The 23,664-nt window shown below is 51.9% G+C and overlaps 1 protein-coding gene across 6 annotated transcripts in view; it reads left to right on the forward strand.

The window, feature by feature from the left end:
* The window catches only part of GAS7 (growth arrest specific 7), a 204,258-nt gene that overhangs the window by 167,035 nt on the left and 13,559 nt on the right, over window positions 1-23,664 (forward strand). For 4 of the 6 annotated variants that reach the window (XM_082605545.1, XM_082605548.1, XM_082605549.1 and 1 more), the window contains 5 exons: window positions 317-427; window positions 4,685-4,774; window positions 9,377-9,492; window positions 12,075-12,149; window positions 17,205-17,283. In XM_082605545.1, the coding sequence (XP_082461671.1) occupies window positions 317-427; window positions 4,685-4,774; window positions 9,377-9,492; window positions 12,075-12,149; window positions 17,205-17,283 (471 nt within the window). The remainder of the gene's footprint in view (window positions 1-316; window positions 428-4,684; window positions 4,775-9,376; window positions 9,493-12,074; window positions 12,150-17,204; window positions 17,284-23,664) is intronic. The other 2 variants (XM_082605550.1, XM_082605546.1) reach the window with 1 other exon arrangement.

A 23,664-nucleotide genomic window follows, 5' to 3' on the forward strand; every position in this document is an offset into this window, starting at 1 on the left:
ACCAATATGATGCGACAGAATCTGGAGGATTCCAGAAAAGATGACAGCAAAGCCACCTAGCCACACTCCTGTCCTAGAAAGAAGAGTCTGGGGACTCCTCTAGTCTTCAGTCTGAGCTCCCCGGCATGGCCCGTCTGGGGGCCCCAGGTGGGAGCTCGGGGACTGGATGTGAGTGCTTGGGGGCATTTCTGTTCTGCTTCCACAGGTCCCAACTCTGGCTTTTGCCTCTGTCACCCCCTCCCAGAGTAGCCTCTCCCACCAGGAGGAAATTCAGGGCCCGCTTGGTTGTGAAACCACTTTCTCTTCTATGTTGCAGGGCGGCTGTCAGAGAGGAGGGCACATAGCTGCGGCCTCTGCCTCCAGGGAGGCCTCCGTGCTGCGCTGGGGCCGGGGCTTGCGCCGGGCCTCCCCACGCCAGCCCCCTTGGGTGGGTCACACTTGTGTTCAGCGGCTCTTATGCCATGGCCAGATGCCTGAGTGGTGGCTGTAGCCCCCCCCCCCCCCCGCCAAGAGAGTTTCTGAGGGCAGCTCTTGTGGTTCTGGCTGCCCCCATGCAGGCCGACCCTGGCAGAACCTCTGCTGCTCAGGGGGCCCCCTGGCCGTCAGGGGCAGAGCAGGTGTTACTCCATTTACTGAGGGCTGGAGAGAGCAGAGTTGGTGCCAGAACGAAGACGCTGTTGGTTGAGGATGGTCATCTTGGGAGCGAGAGTGGGAGGGGCTCCTGGAACTTCCCCCAAACAGTACATAGTGGGGGCATTCCCCCGTCTCCTGCTTCCTGTCCAGCACCCCTTCCTACCTGAACCCCTGCCTTGGGTGGGGACATGGCATGGCTACGCCTAAGTGTGTTCGAAGGTAGCATGACATAGATTGAGTGTGACGTAGATTGCCTGGCTTCTGACCCTGGCTCCGCCATTATACACAAAGAATTGCAATTACATATTTACTTGTTTGCCTTCTTCATTAGGCTGTAAAACCGTCGAGGGCAGAGACTACACCTTCTATCTCTAGCCTCCATTCATTGTACCAAGAAACATTTACAGCTCCCATCCCATGGCTGTGCTGGGCCAGGTACTAGGGACACAGCGGGGAGGAGGTGGGCTTCCTCCCCTCCTGGGACAGACTGTCTGGCAAAGGAAGAGAGATGCTGAGTAAGCAGTCACGAGAAATACAAATGCACCTGTGCAAAGTGCTGGGAAGATCTAGCCTACTGCGTGGCACCAAGTAGCCGTTCAACAAACGTTTGCGTGGACCGAGCACGTGTTCCATGGCACAGCATCGTGGGTGAGGGCTCGAGCCGTCAGCCCAGACTAGATGCAGATATTTCTGTGATCCTCAGTTAATCAAATGAGGCCAGTGTGACCCAGCTTGTGGGGTTGCCGGAAGGATGAAGTGAGGATGCACGCAAAGCTTTTGCAGAAATTCTCCCAGGATGCCTCCCACGATGGGGCCGGTGAGGTGTAGTTCTCGAGATGCCCACCAGGGAGTGCAGGGCTCTGCCAGGATTCAGGGAAATTCCTATGGGATTGCTGGGGCTGCGAAATCCCAAAACCAGAGTTGACAGGGACGGAGACGGGCACCCTGGGGCCACTGGCCAGTCCATCCAAGGGCTGGTGTCCTCAGAGAGTGACATAAGCCCCAAGAGGGATGAAGCCTTGTCCTCCCCCAACCTCTGTCCCCCCAGCCTCGCCAGCTTTCACCTTCAGTGTTTGTTACAGGGCCACTTGTGGTACGCCCCTCCCCTGTCTCCTAGACCCCAGACAAGGCACTCTAGAAGACCTTTGTATGCACTTCTGAGTACCTGCTTCCACGATGCTTAATGCCCAGTGTAATGTCATAGTTAATTTGTCATTAAATTTGCTTGGAGTTTTCATGGATTACATTATTAAACCAAGTAAAAATAGGCTGTGGTCATCATTGTTTGTTGAGGCAAGAACAGCTGGAACATGAAATAAGGAGTATGTGAAACTGTGGAATCCAGCCCTGGTTTCCAGAAGGAGGCTCATCTCTGGACAAACTTGGGGGTGTCAGCCCAAAAAGAGGGTTTGGGAAGACCATTTCCTGAGCTGGGCATTGAGAGGCTGGCCACCCCCAAGCAGACTCCTGCAGGCCAGCGATACCTCGGGTGGCTGGGGGGTGGGGCATTGGGAGAAAACATCTCATCCCAGGGGTTCCGTGGGCCTCTACCTTGACCTTGGTGGAATTCCATGCTCCCTGTCTCCAGGGCTCCCGGGGTCATTCCTGGCCCTGATCCTTCCTTCCGTGTCATGCTTCCCTCCAGAGCAGGAATCCCTGCCCTTATGTCGGCCAGATGCCAGTATCTGGGAGGAGGGGGCCCTTCCCTTGGCTGGGATTTCTCCTGTGTTCTCCCCACCAGGAGTGCAAGCGAAGCCTGTGCCCCCGGGAGCTGTCGGGGCCCAGATTTACTTCTAGCCGCCCCCAAGCACCTGAACCAGAGGCCATGGCTGGGGGCCCACGGGCCTGACTCAGCTGGCAGAGGGTTGCTTTGGCTGACAAGGTGTCGTTCTTGTTGTTTTTGTCATTATTATTAACCATGAATGAATTGATAACATTTAAGCGTTGAGACGCTTCACGTAAAAATCCTGATCCTCCACTACTCTCGTGTCATCGCGTAAGCTGACAACCCCAGACTCCTCATTCTGGCTTGGCAGCAGTTGGCTGCCAAGAGCTGGGAGGAATCTGCCCCCTTGTCAGACATTCGCAGACACCACCCCCCTTCCCGACGTGGAGGCTGGTCCCCCCACCAACCCAAGCTTCAGTTTCCGTGATGTGCGGCCCCTCACTTCTTTGCATGGCTGCCTGGCACTGGAGTCTGTGGCTTGTATTCAGAACCTCAGGGGTTTTCTGCACTGTTCTCGCCTTGAACATCTGATGGCTCCCACTTCGGCAGATGCTGGGGCTGTGATGAGGGTTAAAGACTTCCAGGGCTCAGGCCTTGCCCTCCCGAGGCCTTGCGGCTCCCAGAACAAATGAGCGGACTCTCTAGGAGCGGATCTGGGGCTTGAAGCAACGTCAGCAGGGCCAGCGGCGAAGCCACTTCTGCCGAGCAGGGAAAGTCAGGGGCACCGTGATCCTGCTCAGGCAGAAAAGTCTGAGGCAGAGCCCAGGAATCTCTGCACTGCTCTCTCCTGGGCCAGGGCCAGCCAGCCCCAGGCACGCACCCTGGATTATCACCTAAACTCTCTGTGTTCATAGAATATACATCATGAGGTAAAATTCACAAGGTAACTTCTCACCCAGGATGCTCAGCCACTTCATTCCTTTCCCTGGAAGCAAATGATGTTATCAGTTTCCAGAAATATACCAAATGGGTATCTATTCCTTCCTCCTCTTTTTTTAAAATTTTATTTATTTATTTTTATTTATTTTTATTTTTTTTATTAGTTTCTGCTTTATAACAAAGTGAATCCGTCATACATATACATCTGTTCCCACATACCTTCCCTCCTGCATCTCCCTCCCTCCCACCCTCCCCATCCCACCCCTCCAGGCGGTCACAAAGCACCGAGCTGATCTCCCTGTGCTATGCGGCTGCTTCCCACTAGCTATCTACCTTACGTTTGGTAGTGTATATATGTCCATGCCTCTCTTTCGCTTTGTCACAGCTTACCCTTCCCCCTCCCCATATCCTCAAGTCCATTCTCAAGTAGGTCTGTGTCTTTATTCCTGTTTTACCCCTAGGTTCTTCATGTTTATTTATTTTTTTAAAGATTTTTTTTTTTTGGCTGCGTTGAGTCTTCGTTGCTGAGCGCAGGCTTTCTTTAGTTGTGTCGAGCGGGGGCTACTCTTCATTGCGGTGCACGGGCTTCTCATTGCGGTGGCTTCTCTTGTTGCGGAGCATGGGCTCTAGGCGCACGGGCTTCAGTGGTTGTGGCTCGTGGGCTCAGTAGTTGTAGCTCGTGGGCTCTAGAGCGCAGGCTCAGTAGTTGTGGCACACAGGCTCAGTTGCTCCGCGGCATGTGGGATCTTCCCGGGCCAGGGCTCAAACTCGTGTCCCCTGCATTGGCAGGTGGATTCTTAACCACTGCACCACCAGGGGAGTCCCCTCCTTTTTTTTTTTTTTTAATTAAAAAAAATTTTTTTACACTAAGATAGCAAACAGTAAATACTATTCTACCTTTTTCCCCGCCACCCACCCACTTAACACTGTATCCTGCCACACCTTCCTTATCAGTACAGAAGAACATTCTTGTCATGTCTTTCACCATGGATACGATGCCCATACATGTCTGTCTCATACTTTTTAACCATTCTCCTGCTGATAGACAGTGGAGTTGGGTTCCAGCCTTTTGCTACTACAAACCGAGCCGTGGTGAAAACCGTGTATGTATGTCACTGCACCCGTGTGTAGGTATCTGTAGGATAGAATCTTACAAGTGCAGCCTCTGGGTGGAAGGCTGTGGACATTTACAGTGTTGCTAGCTTCTGTTGCACTGCTCTCTAGACAGTTTGGACTGATTTCAGCCCCTCTGGGGTGGGGGTGAGTGCCGGTTGCCCCTCATTTGAAAGGCCGACTGCCAGAGCATCCCAGGACCCCAGTGCATGTTCTCTATCAAGCTAGCCCTGTAGGGGGACCTCTTCAGTGCCATGTCCTAGGACCGAAGCTTCTCCAGCTTCTCCCAACCCTCCAGCCAAGCCGTGTTCTTTCCTGTTCTGTGTCCTCCAGATAAACTGCGTGACATTTCCGCACCCAGACACGATGCCGGAGCAGCAGTTGCTCAAACCAACCGAATGGAGCTACTGTGACTATTTCTGGGTAAGTGGTGCCTTGGCGTCCCCTGCACTGCAGCCCCGGGGACCAGGAGTGGACACCCGGGAGGGGGGCGATGGCTTGAGCTCAAAGCAGAGCGACCTCTCCGGGTGAAACCTAACGGGCTGGCAGTCGATTGAGCACTGGAGGCTGGAAACTTAAGTCCCACTTGGAGTCTAGATCATTCCATAAATCTCAGAAAGTCCACAGGGCAATATGGAAACTCCAGGCAGAATGCAGGTAAGCTGGAGGGTCCCCTTGCCGCTCAGTGGTAGCAGGAGACCAGAATCAACTCCAACCTGGGCTCCAGACCTGCTCTGTCACTCTTGTAGGTGACCTTGGACAGTACTTCTCCTCCTGGACAGCCTCCCTGTTTCCATCAAGGTCACAAGGCAGTCAGACACAATCTGTAGGGGACTCCAGTTTGAATAATTCTGTGGTTCCAGAGCTTTTGCCTATTGTTCCATGGGCACGGAGTTTCCGTTTTGCAAGATGAGAAAGTTCTGGAGGGGGATGTGGTGATGTTTGTACAACAGTGCAAATGTCCTTAATGCCACTGAACTGTGCACTTAAAAATGGTTAAGATGATGGGGCTTCCCTGGTGGCGCGGTGGTTGAGGGTCCGCCTGCCGATGCAGGGGACGCGGGTTCGTGCCCCGGTCCGGGAAGATCCCACATGCCGCGGAGCGGCTGGGCCCGTGAGCCATGGCCACTGAGCCTGCGCGTCCGGAGCCTGTGCTCCGCAATGGGAGAGGCCACAACAGTGAGAGGCCCTCGTACCGCAAAAAAAAAAAAAAAAAGGTTAAGATGGTAAATTTTGTGTGTATTTCTCCAAAATTAAAGAAATATCTTTTGAAAGATTCAGGGTCCTACTCAGAAACTCTGGGAGTACTCCTGGACATTTGCATTTTAAAGTTCACAATGGCTTTTAAAATGTAATCACCCCGTTCTGGAATCAGACAGTGGTGATCGTTGTACGACCTGTGTATATATTAAAAACCAGTGAATTGTACACCTAAAAAAAGTAAACTTTGGGGCCTCCCTGGTGGCGCAGTGGTTGGGAGTCCGCCTGCCGATGCAGGGGATACGGGTTCGTGCCCCGGTCTGGGAGGATCCCATATGCCGCGGAGCGGCTGGGCCCGTGAGCCATGGCCGCTGGGCCTGCGCGTCCGGAGCCTGTGCTCCGCAACGGGAGAGGCCACAACAGTGAGAGGCCCGCATACCGCAAAAAAAAAAAAAAAAAAAAAGTAAACTTTGTCAGAGGCCCCAAGGAACCAGAAATTTAAAAAATCAAAACTTTTTTTTTAACCACCAGTCAGAATGGATTATCTACCCTTTTATAGATTTGCTAACCAAGTACTAGACAAAAATGCTTTTGTCTTTCTACCAGATCTCTTGCCCTTCAGAAGGTAGCCAAAGATTCCTATTGCTGTGTTTCTTCCAGATCTTCTGAGATATGTGCAGAGGCAGCAAATATTGTAGAAAGGGCTCTGGCTTTGGCGGCAGACACACCTCGGGGGCGGGGGTGAGCCCAGGGGTGAGGGTGAGCCCAGGGGTGAGGGTGAGCAGGGAATCTGAGTGTACGAGACCTCGCAGGCTCCAGAAGTATGCTGGGCTTTATTCTGTTTGCAGCAGGAAGGTGGTAGAGGGTTTAAGCAGGAATTGGATGTGATCTGATTTGCCTGTGTCATGCAGGGAAGGCTGTAAACAGGCAAAAGTGCCCGTGAACCTGTGGGAGGCCAGGAAAGACGATGGCAGCTGTGGAGATGGAGGGGAAGAGCTAGGTTGGAGACACCATCCTAAAGGGGGGTGGGTGCGGGAGAGACGTCATCCATAAAGAGGGGAGCAGGAAACAGAGCATGCGGGGGAGACCAGCTCAAGCCCCGGGAATGGGCACCCTGGGAGCCGGAGGTCAGTGGGTGGCGGATGGTGGGGGATGGTAGGGAGCCAGGGGGAGTGGGTCATCCTGCTGCCTGTCAGCGTCATCTGGGTCCCATCTTGATTCAAGCCCTCCTGGGACTCTGATACTTACCCCAGGGTTTTTATCTCTCGGACCATCAAGGCCTTTTCCCCTCATAGATATTTTTCTGCTAACACGGTTATTAAAGCCCACTTCCTCGGGCTGGTTTTCCCAGTGTGGATAAATCACTCAGCATATACATCCTCTCAGGGAGTCAGATTGGGGCTCAGTATTTCAAATAATTTTTCTTTGGCTTTTTCATCAAGATGTAGCATTCATACAATGGAGGGCACACGTCTTAAATGTACTTGGAGTAACTTTTCAATGGCCAGAGCAGCCCCCTTGTGACATGGTATGCCCCGTGTGGTGATGATCTCCCCGTCAAGAGAGGTATTACAGTGTGGCTCAGAGGGCCCTGGGTCAGGGCAGCTGAGGAAGGGATCCTGCACCAGGAGGGAGTGGGGAGGTAAGTGGCGTTCTCCAGGCGTCGCCAGCCCTTTTCTTTTCCCCTCTCGTAAAACAGCTGTTCTAACGGGATGTTAGAGGTGCAATCCATTCTTATTTTAGGGAGAGTGGTGGGAGACACAGCCTAGAATTGGAAGGACCTGACCGCTTTGCCCAGTGGCTGAGATGAGAGAGAGCCCAGGTCTTTCCAGATCCTGGGACAGGGTTCTCACTGATGCTCCTCTCTGTGGTGGCAAAGGACCTATTCTTTTGTTGTTCTTTTCTTGTTTTTTAAATTAATTTATTTATTTTTGGCTGCATTGGGTCTTCGTTGTGGTGCACGGGCTTCTCATTGCGGTGGCTTCCCTTGTTGCGAAGCACGGGGTCTAGGCGTGTGGGCTTCAGTAGTTGTAGCACGCGGGCTCAGTAGTTGTGGCTCGCGGGCTCAGTAGTTGTGGCTCACGGACTCTAGAGCGCAGGCTCAGTAGTTGTGGCGCACAGGCTTAGTTGCTCCACGGCATGTGGGATCTTCCTGGACCAGGGCTCTAACCTGTGTCCCCTGCACTGGCAGGTGGATTCTTAACCACTACACCACCAGGGAAGCCCTATTTTGACCTGTTTTTAACTCCTCCCTTTAAGTATCAAAGCATTTGACTCTGGATTCCTGGTGGGAAAGGCTGCCTTAGAGGGGGGACAGCTTTAGGAGTGGCGCCCGCCAGGGTCCAGGAAGGCTCTGAGGGTTGATCTGCAGCCATAGCTGTGGGAACAGATGCTGGATGCTTCTCTGGCAGGGAAGGCTGTGCTCGGGGTACCAGAGAGGCAGGGAGGGCCGGGGGAGAGCAGGAGAGAGAGATTCAGGCGTCTTTGAGGAGAGTCAGGCGAAACAAAACAAAAAGCATTTAATTTTGAAATTTTAATATTTGCTTGCAAAATGAATTGGGTGCTAAATTCCCATTTCATTGACTTGGCCATCTTCCCCGAGTCCTGATGTTTCTTTAAAGTAACTAATTTAAATACCATCCACTGAAGACTTGGTATTTGCTGAACACTAGGCTAAGCTGTTTCCATGTGTCATTTGTCCTGAGATGACCACGTGAGGTGGTTGCCAGTATTTCCCCAGTTTCATGGAATGAGCAGCTCAGATTTAAAGTGAGGGAACTTAGGACTTCCCTGGTGGCGCAGTGGTTGAGAATCTGCCTGCCAATGCAGGGGACATGGGTTTGTGCCCCGGTCCGGGAAGATCCCACATGCCGCGGAGCGGCTGGGCCCGTGAGCCATGGCCGCTGAGCCTGCGCGTCCAGAGCCTGTGCTCCGCAATGGGAGGGGCCACAACAGTGAGAGGCCCGCGTACCGCTAAATAAATAAATAAATAAGTAAATAAATAGATAGATAGATAGATAAATAGATAGATAGATAAATAGATAAATAGATAAATAAATAAATAGATAAATAAATAGATAAATAGATAAATAAATAGATAAATAGATAAATAACTAGATAGATAAATAAATAAATAGATATATAGATAAATAAATAGATAGATAAATAAATAAATAGATAGATAAATAAATAAATAGATAAATAGATAAATAAATAGATAAAGAAAGAGAGAAAGAGAGAAAGAAAGAGAGAGAGAACTTGCTTGGGATCCCCCGGCCGGGATGTCAAGCCTGGAAGCGGGCCCTTTCCCACTGTGGCTGCCCTGCAATCCAGCTTCTCCCCAGAAGTCACTACGATCTTTTATGCATGGGCGTTGGAGGATGCCACTGCCCAGCCAGTGCAAGAGAGGATGGCATGGCTCAGGGCTGGGGATACCTGCCCCTGAGGTTACACACTGTCTCCCAGCTTAGTCAAGATGCCGAGACTCCGCAGAGGGTCCAGCCAGCCCCAGCAGCTGCCTGGTGCCTGTGCTCTTGGCCACATACCCTTCCTCCTCTTTTCCAGGTTGTGGGGTTGAGGGGCACGCACATGGGGTGGCGGCAGCGATCAGGGCTTAAGCCTCAGAGAGCACGTGGGGACAGGAGCGCCAGGAGAGGCGTGAGTTGGGGCAGCCGATACTCCTGCCCTTGTCCTCCCTCTGGGGCTGAGGACAGGGTTACCCGGCACATCGGGGTCCCTTCTGGGGTCTGTCTTCCCTGCACTCCATTCCTTCTGGCTCCAGATGCTGATGCCACCTAAACGCTGCCGCTTCTCTTTCCTTCCTAGGCTGATAAGAAGGACCCCCAAGGCAACGGAACCATGGCGGGGTTTGAACTGCTGCTTCAGAAACAGCTGAAGGGCAAACAAATGCAGAAGGAAATGTCAGAGTTCATCCGGGAAAGGTGAGGCCTGGGCCCTCCCAGCTCCAGGGACTGGTGACAGCACCCACCTTGGTCCCTGAGCCCGAGGGAGTGAGCAGCCAGGGTGCGCACTGCACACCAGCACTGGGCTTGGTTAGCACTAAGGGGAGCACAAGACGGGAGTCACAGGCTTATGGCCCTTGGGACAAGTCTGGCCAGAAGTTGTGTTGCTTTGGCCTGTGTGATGTTTTTAAAGATTTGAACCAACAACAGCAAAAAAAAATTGGTGGATATTACATTCAAGTCTGCATATCTGGCATCTCTGGGGAAAGAAGAAAGTCTGGCTCCGTGGCTTTGCATCCCTCATGCAACAATTGGCTGGAGCTGAAGAGCAGCCGCCCCTGTACAGGGAGTGGGTGTTTCCAGTTTGCCACAGTCCCCACCGCTCCCTAATGTCTCCCCATGCAGACTGCTTGGCCCCTTTGCTTATCTACGGATGCGCCGCCCTCATTTGAAGCGCCATTCCTTAACATAACAAAAAAGGAGACTGTTAACCTTTCAGTTCATCTTTGAGCCAAAGCCATATCCCAGGCCTGGGCATCCAGAAACCCCCACCCTCCCATTCCTGCTTTCAGGGAACTCAGCCTACTGGGAGAGTCAGATAAGGTCATTACGGTAAGTGCAGGGATTATAATAGTGGTTTGCCTGCCCGTAGATGAAACAATAAATTCAGCCTAATGGAAGTGGGGAGAGCTACAGAGAGAAGTTCCTTCTTCATCACTCCCCTCCTCAGTCTCTCTAAGTTCTGAGACCCTGTAAAGCACATACCCACACACCTGCACACTCATACAGGTGCACATACCCCCCCCCCGTTCCACATGTGTGCACACACATATACACACAGCTTCCCGTCTGGAGTTTCCAAGGCAGGCACACTGGAAATATTGACAGTAAATGGCAATATATTTTTTAAATGTTTCCTTTTTAATTATAGCAACAATAATCCAGTAACAATTCTATGGCGTTTTAAGGCATCTGTTTTCCTTAGGAGGCCTATTTTCTGTTGGTATAATCAAATCTTTATTTTATGACCCATTAAACTGGTAGGAGATTGAGAGATTCTGTAGCTCAGGTGTGAGAAAACAACAGTAGGAAACAGGCCAAGAGGAAAATGGCTAGAAAAGCCTAGTCTGAACATGCTTAGGGTTTACGCTTTCATAAAGAGGTCGTGTTAACAAATAAATGGAACCTTCCACGTGAGACCACTCGTCTTCCCTGGGACAGGTGGACTCCTATGACTTTTCTCAGTCCACCTGGGGTCTTGTAGAGGGGGACCTTTCAGAGCCGGGAGAGGTGGGAGCTGAGGTGCAGAGGTGAGAGCTGGACCGGTGCTAGGGAGTGGGGTGGGGGGGCATGGCAGACATCTGGTGAACCACGTGGCCACAGCTTAGGGGAGTGATGCCGGCTCTGGAGGGGACGGGCCTCGTGCCCGGTGTGTGCGGTTGGCATTGATGAGCCTTCGGGGGTTTGAAGCTGAGAGCGTGACATGGTGAGATCTGCTTTCTCCAGAGACCTCCTGACTGGAGGCTGGCCGTCCATGTCCTCCTGGGGAGGGGAGGGACTAAAGGCTGAGTGGATGGAGAGGAAGTGATGGAGGCAGGCTTGAGAGTATGTGGAGATGGTGGAGCTGGTAGTGAGAGAAGGAGCGAGACTGAGCCTCTCAGCACCGAAGCAGGAAATGACCATGACTCAGAACACTGCCCTGGGACTCTGTCAGGCCACCCTTCAGCTCCTGATCAGCCTGGAAGCAAATGCTGCAGCCCTGGGAGCATCTCTGGGGTTTTATTCATTTGCCAAGTGATGGACCAGGGGCCTCTCTGAGGCCCCAGCCCTCTGGCCAGCTCTGGTCGTCACAAGCATAGCTCCTCGGGGGACCACTTAGGCAGTGACTAATACCATGACAACACATTTTACACAGTTGTGCCAGATAATACAGAACACTCCCCGGAGAGCTGCCTTGAAAGTGTGTCAAGGGCCTGCCTGCCGGAAGCAAAATCCAAGGCAACTTCCCTCTCCGGGGAAACTTCCCTCTCCGGGGAAGTGGAATCCACCGCAGAGCTGGGCACTGCTGGTTTCCATGGAAATGCTTGCACCCTGCAGGCTTGGAAGCTGGGGGCCCTGGGGTCTGGGAGAACGTAGAGAGGGGTTCTGTTCCTGCTTCAGAGGGGCCAACGCCGCCTTGCAGGCTCTCAGCCCAGAGCTCGGGGGCTGGGAGAGGGGGCAGCCGTGGTCCATCATGAGTTACATTTCTTGGTTTAAGTGTTTGCTGTGTGTCCAGCCCTGTGCTAGGAACTGTGCAAATGACCACTCTTCTCTGCACAGCCTAGGACACAGGTGCATATGCCTCACTTTGCAGATGAGGTTCAGACAATTTTGTTCATTTATTCAGTCAACATGTATTGATTCAGCACCTACTATGTGTCAGGTGGACAGACAAGAGCCATGTACTTGCAGAGCTTATGGTCTGGCGGGTTCGTTTACATGGCTAGTAAGTAGCAGGGCTGCAGGTCGGACCCACAGTCTAGTGCTGGGGAGCTGACATGTTGGATTTTCTCCCTTTGCAGGATAAAGATTGAAGAAGAATATGCAAAAAACTTAGCTAAGCTCTCTCAGAACTCCTTGGCTGCTCAGGAGGAGGGGTGAGTAGGGAGGACAGTGATGGGAGTGGGGAAGGAGAGGGGACACTTGGCGGGGGGGTCCCTTTTCACTGATCACTGATCGTTGCCATGGTCCCATATGGATGGAAAGGTCTCCATAGACCTGGCTGAAGGTGGGTGCCCATGATTCAGGGTGGGCATTCACGATTCAAGTTGGGCATTCATGGTTCAAGGTGGACATTCATGATTCAAGGGGAACATTCATGGTTCAAAGTGGGCATTCATGGCTCCAGCTGGCCAGCCATGACTCCAGGTGTGGGCATTCACACTCAAGGTTGGCACTTCCATATTATCTACTGTCGAGCGGCCAAGGGCCTCCTGCCAGATGCTGGAGTATGTCAGGACCCCCTCTGCCCTGTCACCTGGTAGCTGGGAACCAGCCTCCAGATGCCAACCCCTGCTCCCCTTTCTCTGAGAGCAGGCTGGTAGGAAACTAGGTGTGACAGGATTCCACACCCAGCCCCCTTGTTTAGAATTCTCTCCTGTGGGCCTGAGGCCCAGGCTCCCCTCCCCCTCCTGCTGTGACAGTCCAGACCTCCTTGGGTGGGACCCGGGCTGAGAGAGGCTCAAGCCCACCCTCCCGGCCACAGAAAGATCCCTAGTTGGGGAAGGACTGTAGTCTTCTCCGCTCCATCTGTTAACAAAGGGTTTCAACCTGTTGGTGGGAATGCAAAATGGCACAGCCACTATGGAACACAGTTAGGCAGTGCCTCAGAAAACTAAACATAGAGTTACTGTATGATCCAGCAATTCCACTCCTAGGTTTACATCCAAAAGAATTAAAAGCAGATATTCAAATACATATACACGCATGTTCGTAGCAGCACAGTTCACTATAGCCAAAAGGTGGAAACAACCCAAATGTCCATCAAAGGATGAATGCATAAACACATTGTGGTCCATCCACGTTGGATATATGGATACATGATGGAATATTATTCAGCCATAAAAAGGAATGAAGTTCTGATCCACATTACTATGGGGATGAACCTCAAAAACATTATGTTAAGTGAAAGAAGCAGGACACAGAGGTTGCATACTGTATGATCCATTTATATGAAATGGCCAGAATAGACAAACCCATAGAGACAGAATGAAGATGGGTGATGGCCAGGGGGCGGGAGAAAAGGGGACTGGAAGTAACTGTTTAATGGGTACGAGGTTTCCTTCTGGGGTATGTGTTCATCTGCTTGGGCTGCTGTAACAGAATACCATAGACTGGGTGGCTTAAGCAACAGAAATGTAATTAATCACGGTTCTGGAGGTTGGGGAGTCCAAGGTCAAGGTGCTGGCAGGGTTGGTGTCCGGTGAGAGCTCCCTCCTTGCATTGCAGGTGGCTTTTCCTCAGTGAGGAGAGACAACGAGCTCTCCGGTGTCACTTCTTCCCCACCCGTATGACCTTATTTAACCCTCATTACTTCCTTAGAGGCCCCATTTCCAGATAACAGCCACACTGTGGGTTAGAGCTGCAACGTCTGAATTTGGGCAACACATTCAGTCCATCACAGGGTGATAAAAATGTTTTGCAACTAGAGGTGATGGTTGCACAAGATGGCAAATGTAGTAAATGCTTATCCTCTTTATAAAGTGGTTAATTTTGTGTTGTGTGAATTGCACCTCAATACTAAAACAAATACAGAGTCTCAGGAGTTGAAAGGTCCCCCGAGGTCCTCTCTCTAGTCCGACCTCTCTCCAGTGCAGACTCTGTTCGAATCCCACCTATAAGGGGAAGTGAGCCCCCGGGGATGGAAGACATTCTGTCATGGGCTGGCTGTGGTCGTCACAGAGCTGTGATGTTGAAGAAGGCCAAATCTGCCTGCATGGCTTGAATCCTTCAGGCGATGGGGCTTTGCCAACCAAATGTGGCTTTGATTAGGGCCTCTGTGTGGGCTCGCTGTCTAGCCAAGAGGCCGCCTCGGAATGGTTTTCATTGACCCAGCAGGCCACTGGGTGGTCCTTCACGGCCAGTGTCTCTTCCAGGGACATAAATGAAGTTACCTCCGGCTTCCTCCTACTCCCTGCACCGGGCCTGAGACCAGGGCAGGAAGGGAGCTTCTCGGGGAGTCTCCCCTCCGGCCTGGGCAGGGGGCTTTCCTAAAGTACCCCCATGCCCCGCAACGCAGAGCTGCTCTGGAAGAGGCTTCCACCTCCTCGGCCTGAGCTGCTGCCAGGGACACTCTGTCCGGCCAACACGCACAGCATATGCTCCCAGCTGCACGAGCCAGGAGTCGGCCCTCGCCATCATGCCGTACACACGTGCACCCACAAACACGGGGCAACCCGCCACACGCTCACGTTCCGGCATCAGCGCAGCTCACGTGCAACACGGCCAGGAACACATAACCCCCCATCTCCCCTGCGTGCACGCACCACCCCCAGACACACGCTCCTTCTGGAGGCGCATGGGCCCGCCCCTGCTCACGACCTGCAGCTACACTGTTTTGCATTCACACACAGCTTTGCATGCCAGCCCGTCCACCTGAAACTTTCGAAGCGCGATGCCGGAGCCTAGAAATGTGGGGCAGCCTGGGGAGACGCGGATGGGGAGACTTGAGTTGTGCTGTGTCCAAATTAGATTCCACAGGCTGTGTGCACATTGGTAAATAAACAGCAGCAGGTGATTTGTCCTGCCTTCAGTTTTGCTATCCTGTGGTACTTGTGACAGTAACGTGTGTTTTGATTTGGGAGGCTCAGACAGTCTGCTGGAACCGTGTGAGAAATGATATCGGGTTTTGGGTTTTGTTTTGTTTTTTCATTAACCTCTTATCAGATGAAAAAAATCTCTCTTCAGTGAGAGAATTTCTAAATGGCCTTTTTTCTAACTTGTGACGTGGCTCCAAGGCGGCTGGAATATTGGGAGGAGGGAGAGGCCTGCTTAGGGCTGGCCCAGCTCAGACAGGCCCAGCTGAGTGTTTGGAGTGATGTCCTCCTACTACTGAGGGCCCAGCCTGGAGGCGGGGCCGAGGACGTTGTCCTGAGCGTGAAACTGTGCTTTCGCCTTTCCTCCCGATGACCCTCAGATGACAGTCTCAGGCCAATGTCACTGTCCCTGGGCCAGTTACTGACCACGTGCTCTGCTGGCAGCAGACTTACAGTCTCTCGGCACCACCAGGGCTTCTGGGCTCTTGTTTGTACCTCCTGCGGGCTGGCGAGTAGCTCAGCTGCAGGGAGAAGCCCCCTCCAGCCCCCTGTCATCAAACTCCCCCTCCTCCTGGGACTGCTTCTGTAAGCTTGTTGGCTTTCACTGTAGCTGTGTGATCCATCTTGAGATCATCTTTGTGTGTGGCATAGGTCAGGGGCAGGATTCCTTTCTTCCCTGTGGATGTACAGTTGTCTCTGTGCCATTTCTTGAAAGGCTGTCTGTTCTCCATTGAGATACTTGGCACCTTTGCTGCAAGCGCATTGCCTGTATCTGGGCGAGTCTCTTGCTGGACCTGCTGTTCTGATCCCATATCTGTATGACTATCATGACCGCTTCCACTCCCTCCTTCCCCCACCATGGACCCCCTACCCATCTGCCCAGTCAGGTAAGGAGCCAGGCCACCCAGTGTGGGCCCAGCCCAGCTCCCGGGAGCTCAGGCCCTTCAGGCCAAGACAAATGCCAGCAGCTTGGATCGCTCTGATTCTCACTCCGTCTCTTGGGTGGGCCCCCCAGCTGGGCTCACCTGAGGGGACCTTTCTTTGCTGCCTGACTCCAAGATAAAATCAATCAGTTGTTTCCCATAAACAGCCGCCTCAGCCTGAGCCAGCACCATGACCAGACAGGCCCAGACTCTGACCACAGAGATCTGTTCTGTTCTGTTCTGTTGGGTAATTCTCAGCTGCTGGCTGCTCGGCTCAAAACCCAGAAGCCTCGCAGCATGCTGTCTTTGAATCAGCTTTTTTGCCCCTCAAGTTTAATGAATTCTCTGGGGGAAGTGGCTTTTTTTTTTTTTTTTTTTTTTTTTTTGCGGTACGCGGGCCTCTCACTGTTGTGGCCTCTCCCGTTGCGGAGCACAGGCTCCGGATGCGCAGGCTCAGCGGCCATGGCTCACGGGCCCAGCCGCTCCGCGGCATGTGGGATCTTCCCGGACCGGGGCACGAACCCATGTCCCCTGCATCGGCAGGCGGACTCTCAACCACTGCGCCACCAGGGAAGCCTGGAAGTGTCTTTTTGATGAAATTAAGTCAACTGACCATTCAGCCCGGGTTTACCAGCTGGGTGGAGAGGTCTCGAGCAAACGTGCAGGAATATCATTTTGAAGGTCATCAAGGTTCAAGAATTCCGAATCAGGGAGACTGGAGCGCGGGGCCCTGCATTCAAAAGTCTGGGAGACTTCAGGAGATTGCTTCTATTTGGAACATCTCCTACCAGTGGAAAAGTTATTTAGCTTAGAGGACTTTGCCCTTCTCTGGTTGGCTGTGGGCAGCACTGGGGTTCACAATCCAGAACAAGTACTAGCGGGGGGTCACGCTCCTGAGGATGGTGATGGCGAGCCTTCTCTGCTGGGTGGGCATCCCTAAGAGGTTCCTACACCCAGCTGGTCCATTTTTGCCCTCCTTGGAAGTCAGGCCGCTGGAGGTTTACCTGCAAGCAGGGCTGTGTGGTGCCTTCTGTTTGAGAAGGACTTCTCCCTGAAAAGGCATCTGTTCTCCTTCCTTGGCTTGCCAGCAGGCATTTCCAACCCTCAACAGTAAACCAGGGAGGAGCGACAGGAAGGCCAGAGACAGTAATGGGCCAGGTATTAGGGTCCTCACGGCACTGTGCCCCACCTCCCTCTCACATCTCCCCGGTCCTCTGGGCTTCTGGATATTTCCCCAGGCACTCGACTGTCTGCTGCAGTCTGTTCTCTCAGCTTGGTTCGGGAAGGCTCCTCTGTGGTCCTCAGGTTTGTTTTGTGCCTGGCCTCTGCCTCATCCAAGTCCACGGTCTCTTGTGTCGTACGCTCCCCCGGGACTCGTGGTCAAGACCCACCATCCTGTCTCAGGGAGGGCCGTGGCCTCTGACCTGAGGTCGGTGTGGCCTCCCCGAGCCTCATCAACTCCTTGGTGTTGCAGCTCCCTGGGAGAAGCATGGGCGCAGGTGAAGAAGAGCCTTGCTGACGAGGCTGAAGTTCACCTCAAGTTCTCCGCCAAGGTAAGCCCTCCCTGGGTTGGTCCTACAGACCGGTGTGGTGTTGCACAGTTTCCATGGTGTAAATTTCAAGAGTCGGGAAGAGATGCTACCCTTAGACCGTGCTCCCCCTATACCAACAAAATAGCATCAGTAATCATACACATCCATCAAGAGCGTGGATAATAGTCAGATGTAGTTAGGAGGGTATGAGGATATGTATTACCTTTGTTTTTAATGTAGTTTGTTAATTTTAAGTTTAGATCATTTAATGTTTAATACTGGCTGTCTTTAACAACCAACTCACAAAATGCCTCCAGATTTAACCCTGGGCCCTGATGAGCCAGTGCGAGTAACCCCAGCACACCTCTGTGAGGTGAGGGTAGATGCCCCTCAGTTTCTCGGGTGAGCCCCTGAGGGATGAAACTGCACTTTTGTGTGGCTTGGCTTTCAAAGGAATGCATTGGCATTTTCTATCTCCTCTTAGTGTCGGGAGAGACTAGACTCTTTCGAAGGGAGAATGTTTTTGTTTTGTTGTGTTTGTTGTTACACAGTTTCAGACTAGGTAGCTGACCCTTCTTTCCATTGGTCCAGAAGACTCTAGCACGTGCCCTCGGACAGTGATGTTTCTCTCCCACTCACTGTGTCTTCAGGACTCTGAGTGGTGCCTGGTACATAGTAGATGTCAATAAATATTTTCTGAAGTTACGAGTGAATAGGACCCCTGACGATCTCCTCTTGACCCCCTAGTCTTTTCAGGCCTACTTTCTGCCAAGATTTCTCCGTGTTTCCAAACAACCCTCTCTTCCCCACTCCCTGTCTCCTGTCTCCAAATTCCCTCTCAGGCTCTTAGCTGCTTTCCAGGTGGAGAATAAACCAAGAGCCTAAGGGGGAAATTCACACTAAAGTGTACGTGACTGATGGGGCCGCCCACTAGGATGCTTGCCTTCTAAAGGATGAGAGCCCCTGGAGAGGGGCACCATTCCCGGTGACCCTTGCCTACTGGGTCTACGCTCTTTCTTCTGCCCTCCCACAGTCACCAGCCCAAGAGGACACTGGGACAAAGCGCTTAAACCCTCTGAGCCCACATTTTAACAGCAGGGTGTACACTGCCTCCTTTAACATCAGGGTGTCAAGGAGGAGGATGCCACTTGAACGTGGCATCCCACAAAGATGGCTGCTCCTTCCCGCGACTTCCACACTCAGTTCTCCCAGGTCCTATGTCTTTTCTAGCGCTTCGTCCACAACAGTTGCATTTCTGGGCTTAGTGTGCTGTTGGAAGACAGGAAACTGACTTTGTATCCAGGTCTCCACCCCACCCGGTCATGGTTCTCCGCACACCAAGGGCAGGGTGAATGACTCGTACGGCTGAGATGTGTGAAGGAGCTTTATAAAGAGCTGGGCTGGGAGGAAAAACAGTGTGTTACCAGCTCCCTGCTCCCGAAGGATGCTGGAGCCCCAAGACTGAGTTGACACCCCGATGCGAGTGAGAATTCCTGGGCCAGCAGTGGCACACTAACCTCAGACACCACTTGGCAAGGAAATTGCCTCTCAAGTACTGGGAGAGAAGGGAGCTCCGTGAATGGGTCTCTTTTGAGACTTGCGTACAAAGCAGGGAGTTGTTTTGAAGCTGTAGATCATGGTAGTGTTCCCTTTAGGTCTCCCTTCTCCCTCCTAGCCCCCAGCAGCTCCAGCTTCTGCGGTGGTGGAAACTTCCGTTGACTGTGAGATACATGTAGAGGCTGCCATTGTGATGGGACTGGGAGCCGGGTCTGCGAGCTTCTGAAGGGTCGCCTGCCGGAGCCCCAGAAATCCTGGTGGCATTTGCTCTCCATCAGCAGGCCGCCTGATTCTCAATTGTTCGTAAGGTACCCAGCGGGTGCCAGCACTCCCCCATGCAGTGTTTTCCTCTAATCTTTCCTTTTACTACCGCTGCTCACAGCAGTACGTCTGGTCACCAAACTGGGTGGGTTTTCCCCACACCAACCAATTCCCTGACCCCAGCTGGGGGTCCTACACTTTAATTCAGTTCTGACACTAACTCCCCCAGGGTCAGCATAGGATCCTACAGGTTAAGGACTCAGTGCTACAGGACCAACCCTACTTCAGATGGCTATCATAAGTAGTGGGTCCCCAGGTTATCCACAACTTCTGTCCAACTTGACTACAAATCAGGGGTTCCCGTGACCCCCTCCTCAGGTTTGATAATTTGCTAGAACAGCTCACGAAACTCAGGGGAACACTTATTAGGTTTACCAGTTTATTATATATTAAAGGATGGGATAAAGGCTAGAGATGTGTATTCACATCTGAGTGTATTCACCAATCCAGAAGCTCTCTGGGCCCTGTGACTGACAGATTGTAATGGAGGTATCATCACATAGGCAGAATCAATTATTAACTCAATCTCCAGCCCCTCTCCTCTCCCCAGGGGATGGGGAGGGGGCTGAGAGTTACAAGCTTCTAATCATGGCTTGGTCTTTCTGGTGACCAGCCCCCGTCCAGGAGCCCAGGCAGAGGCACCTCATTAGAACAAAAGACCCTCCTATCACCCAGGAAATTCCAAGGGATGTAGGAGCTTGGTATCAGCAACAGTGGCTCAGAGACCAAATATTTAGACCAAAGGATGCTCCTGGGACCTTTCTTGTTTAGGAAATTGCAAAGGCTCTAGGAGCTCCAGCCAGGAGCTGGGGACAAAGACCAAAATATATATTAGTTATTTATATCACAGTATTACGGTAATGTAAGTGGTGTAGGATATCATTCATCTCCCTCAATTTTATCAGCTACTGTTCAAGACAGCATCTCCGTTTCACAAATGAGTAGGAACAGAGGGGTTAAATCGCAGCCAGTGGTTACACAGCCAAGTGGGCTCAGCTGCTGAGGAAGCAAAGGCGAGGACTGAGTGAATTGCAGCTTTGACCCCCAGACCTTTTCTCCGGGCAGACCAGTGGCATTTAAAACACAGAACCCTGTTCTGAGGAGCACTCTGCCCTCTCTTAAGGACTGTCCAGGGCAGTGCGGTCTGGCCCTCCAAATGCCGGGATGTTTTAATTCAGGGCTGACTTCAGGTAGCTGATGGGAGGCTTCTGAGGAAATGTTCACACAAAATTCACACATAGATTTTTCTATAAGAATGTCTGCTGCCTCCAGCCCGTCGGTCAGTGTCGGTGTCCTCAGGCAATCATGGTGGCAGCCCAGTGGTTGTATGACAATTCCTTGAAAAGAAAAGGCTCCAAGGACTATCCGTCCGCCCTGGATAATACGGCTGCATATGTGCGAAATCCATTTTACCATCTGCTCCAAAAGGCTCGTTGAAAAATTCCACCCTGAATGTTCTGTGTCGGGGGCAAGAGCTCTTTAAGAAATGCAACTCATTTCAGGAATCGTTTAGGCTTTTCTAGTCTCCTAGCTCGAGCCACTGTTCATAGCAACAGGCTGTTAAAGAAATAAGATTGCTATATATAAAGGAAGTTATACCCGCTTCTGGGTGCCGAAGGGAGAACAGAAAAATTCCTTCTGGTGGGAGAAAATCTAATCCTGCAGTCGAGGCCGTGCGTTCAGCCAGAAGATTTCGGGGGGCACAGTGAGCCTCAGGAGACAGGACTTTTATGTCAGTGCCATCACTAACAAGCTTTGTGACCTTGGGCAAGTCACTTAGCATCTCTGAGCTTCCATTTTTTTCATGTGTGAAATGAAGAGATTGGACCAGATCAGTGACTTGAACCTTACTTGACTGTGACCCACAGTTATACGTTTTCCATGGCCACCTGGAACACACAGGTATCCACATCCAGATATCCGCATACAGATACACATGCACGTGGCTAAAACAACTGTTTGTGAAACTACTTAACCTTCTGCCTAAAATGCACTCTGATATTTTCTCTTTGTGTCTGGGCTATGCTCATCTAAAAGCAGGTCCTGACCCACTAAAATGATTTCACAACTCTTAGTAACCCACTGGACTAGATACAGGCATACCTTGTTTAATATAACACTTTGCTTTAGTGTGTGTGTGTTTGTTTTGTTTTGTTTTAACAAATTGAAGATGTGCGGCGACCCTGCGTTGTCAGGCGATGGTTAGCATTTTTTTTAGCAATAAGTATTTTAAAAATTAAGGTATGTGCATTTTAAAAAACTTATTTATTTATCTGTCTATCTAATCTATTTATTTATTTATTTATGGCTGCGTTGGGTCTTCGTTGCCGTGCGCGGGCTTTCTCTAGTTGTGGCGAAGGGGGGCTACTCTTTGTTGCAGTGCGCGGGCTTCTCATTGTGGTGGATTCTCTTGTTGCGGAGCACGGGCTCTAGGCACACAGGCTTCAGCAGTTGTGGCACGGGGGCTCAGTACTTGTGGCTCGTGGGCTCTAGAGTGCAGGCTCCGTAGTTGTAGCACACGGGCTTAGTTGATCCACGGCATGCGGGATCTTCCCAGACCAGGGCTCGAACCTGTGTCCCCTGCATTGGCAGGCAGATTCTTAACCAGTGCGCCATCAGGGAAGTCCCAGTATGCATTTTTAAGACATAGAGCTATTACACACTTAACAGACTACAGTATAGTGTACACATCACTTTTATGTGCACTGGGAAACCAAAAGAATCCATGTGACTCGATTTATTGCAGTCTTCACTGTATTGTGGTGGTCTGCCCCAAACCCACAATGTCTCCGAGGTCTCCCTGTGGTCTCTGAAATTCCCGCCAACTTAAGTTTTCTCTTACTCTCTTCTGATGAGTGACATGAAAGGAGGAGACAGGAATTCTGAAAGGCAAACCGAATGGCTTCAATAGCCTGTGGCATCCAAGCCAGGCCAGCTCAAGTTCATGAGGACAAGCTTCCAGGGAGGGCTTCTGCCTCCTGGTTAGCCAGAGATGCTTAAACGTTAAGAATGAGTATAAAAAAACACCCAGCCGACTTTCTTAAAGAAAAAATTAGCTTTATTTTCAAAGTACTTAAAATACAGAGGGAGAATCCATGGGTCTTCAATCCACGGGGTTGAATCGCTTCTGACAGCCAGTAGCGCGATGTTTCCAGAATGTCATTTGGAATTGGGGGAGAGCGTTTGGGTATGTTGGCAGGATCCTGGGGCCCTTCTCCAGACCACAGAATCTGGGGCCGGCGCCCAGGACTCCTGAGTATTGATAAGCCTCTGCAAGGTCACTCCTGGGTACATGAAGTATGGAAATCCCTCAGAAAGAGACCGCGGAGTTACGGGGTCAACAGGCTGAGTTAACCCACGTAGAGCCCCATCAGGAGCCGGTTCCCACGGCAGCCAGTTATGCAGCCCCTCCCCCTCCTCCCTCAAAGCCATTTAATCTGTGTGCGGAAGGTGTTTCCTTGTTCTCAGCAGCGCTCAAGTTTGTGGCATCTTACAGACTGCCACCAGATGGGGGTGTTTTCCTGTGCAAGGAAACTTCCAAGGGCTCAAAAAAATGATAGCAGACGTTACAAGCAACGGGAGGAAGAGAAGGGCGTTTGTGCAGCCCGCTCTCTGTTAGTCTTTGAAGGTTGTCCACCAACAGAGCATCGTCTTGTCACCCAGGGCATCGGGCCCTGAAGATCTAAGTAGAGAAGGATCACCCACTGTGCACCAGCTCCGGCCAGATGCTGCGGACACAGCAGTGACCAAGCCAGCGTGGCCCCCACCCTCCTAGAGCTCACAGTGATGTGTACTCGGTGCTTTAGGACTAGGAGCACCTCTGTCCTTGAGGTCTCTGGGGAAAAGATAATGTGGGAAGAAGGGGCCTGGTGAAGAGGAAGAGGGGAGCGATCACAGACCCCAGAGCTGGGATCTCATCCATCCAGGGAAGTTCGGCTCTGCTTCCCAGAGGGGCGGATGGAGGCTGAGGGGCCCTGGAAGGCAGATCGAGGGGGCCCAAGGAGGCCAGTGGGTGGGGCTCTGAGAGGCTGAGTCGGGGGGCTCTAGGCTGTGACTCTGACCACAGCAGGTCCACATTTATCTGTTTTCTCATCAGATACATCTCATGTTCACAACCCCCCCCAAAAAAGTTTTAAGTAAAAGTTCTCCTTCCAAAGAGAGTGGAGTGGGAAAGAGGGAAGGAATAAAAGAGAAGGAAAAAGCTTGAACACCAACCTCACCCAGCACCTCTCAGAGCATAAAGAACCCTTCTCTGTCCCTGGGGGTGCGAGGCCAGTTCGTTCTGGTGCGGTGGGTTTGCGCCAGCCTCCATGCAGAGACCAGCAGGCACAGTTCAGGAAGAGGGGGCCCCTGAGCTCCTAACAAGACCTCCTCGACATCCAGACCATGAGCAGATCCTCTGTGGTCTCAGCACCTGGCACGTGGTAGCTGTCCAATAAGTAGAGCTGACCCGAGATCACCTGATTAAATGTCACCCACGCAGCAGTCCCTGTGTTAAGTGCTCGGGGACACAGAGATGGTGGC

Source organism: Mesoplodon mirus, assembly GCF_964341445.2.
Source record: "Mesoplodon mirus genome assembly, chromosome: 18".
Lineage (NCBI taxonomy): Eukaryota > Metazoa > Chordata > Mammalia > Artiodactyla > Ziphiidae > Mesoplodon > Mesoplodon mirus.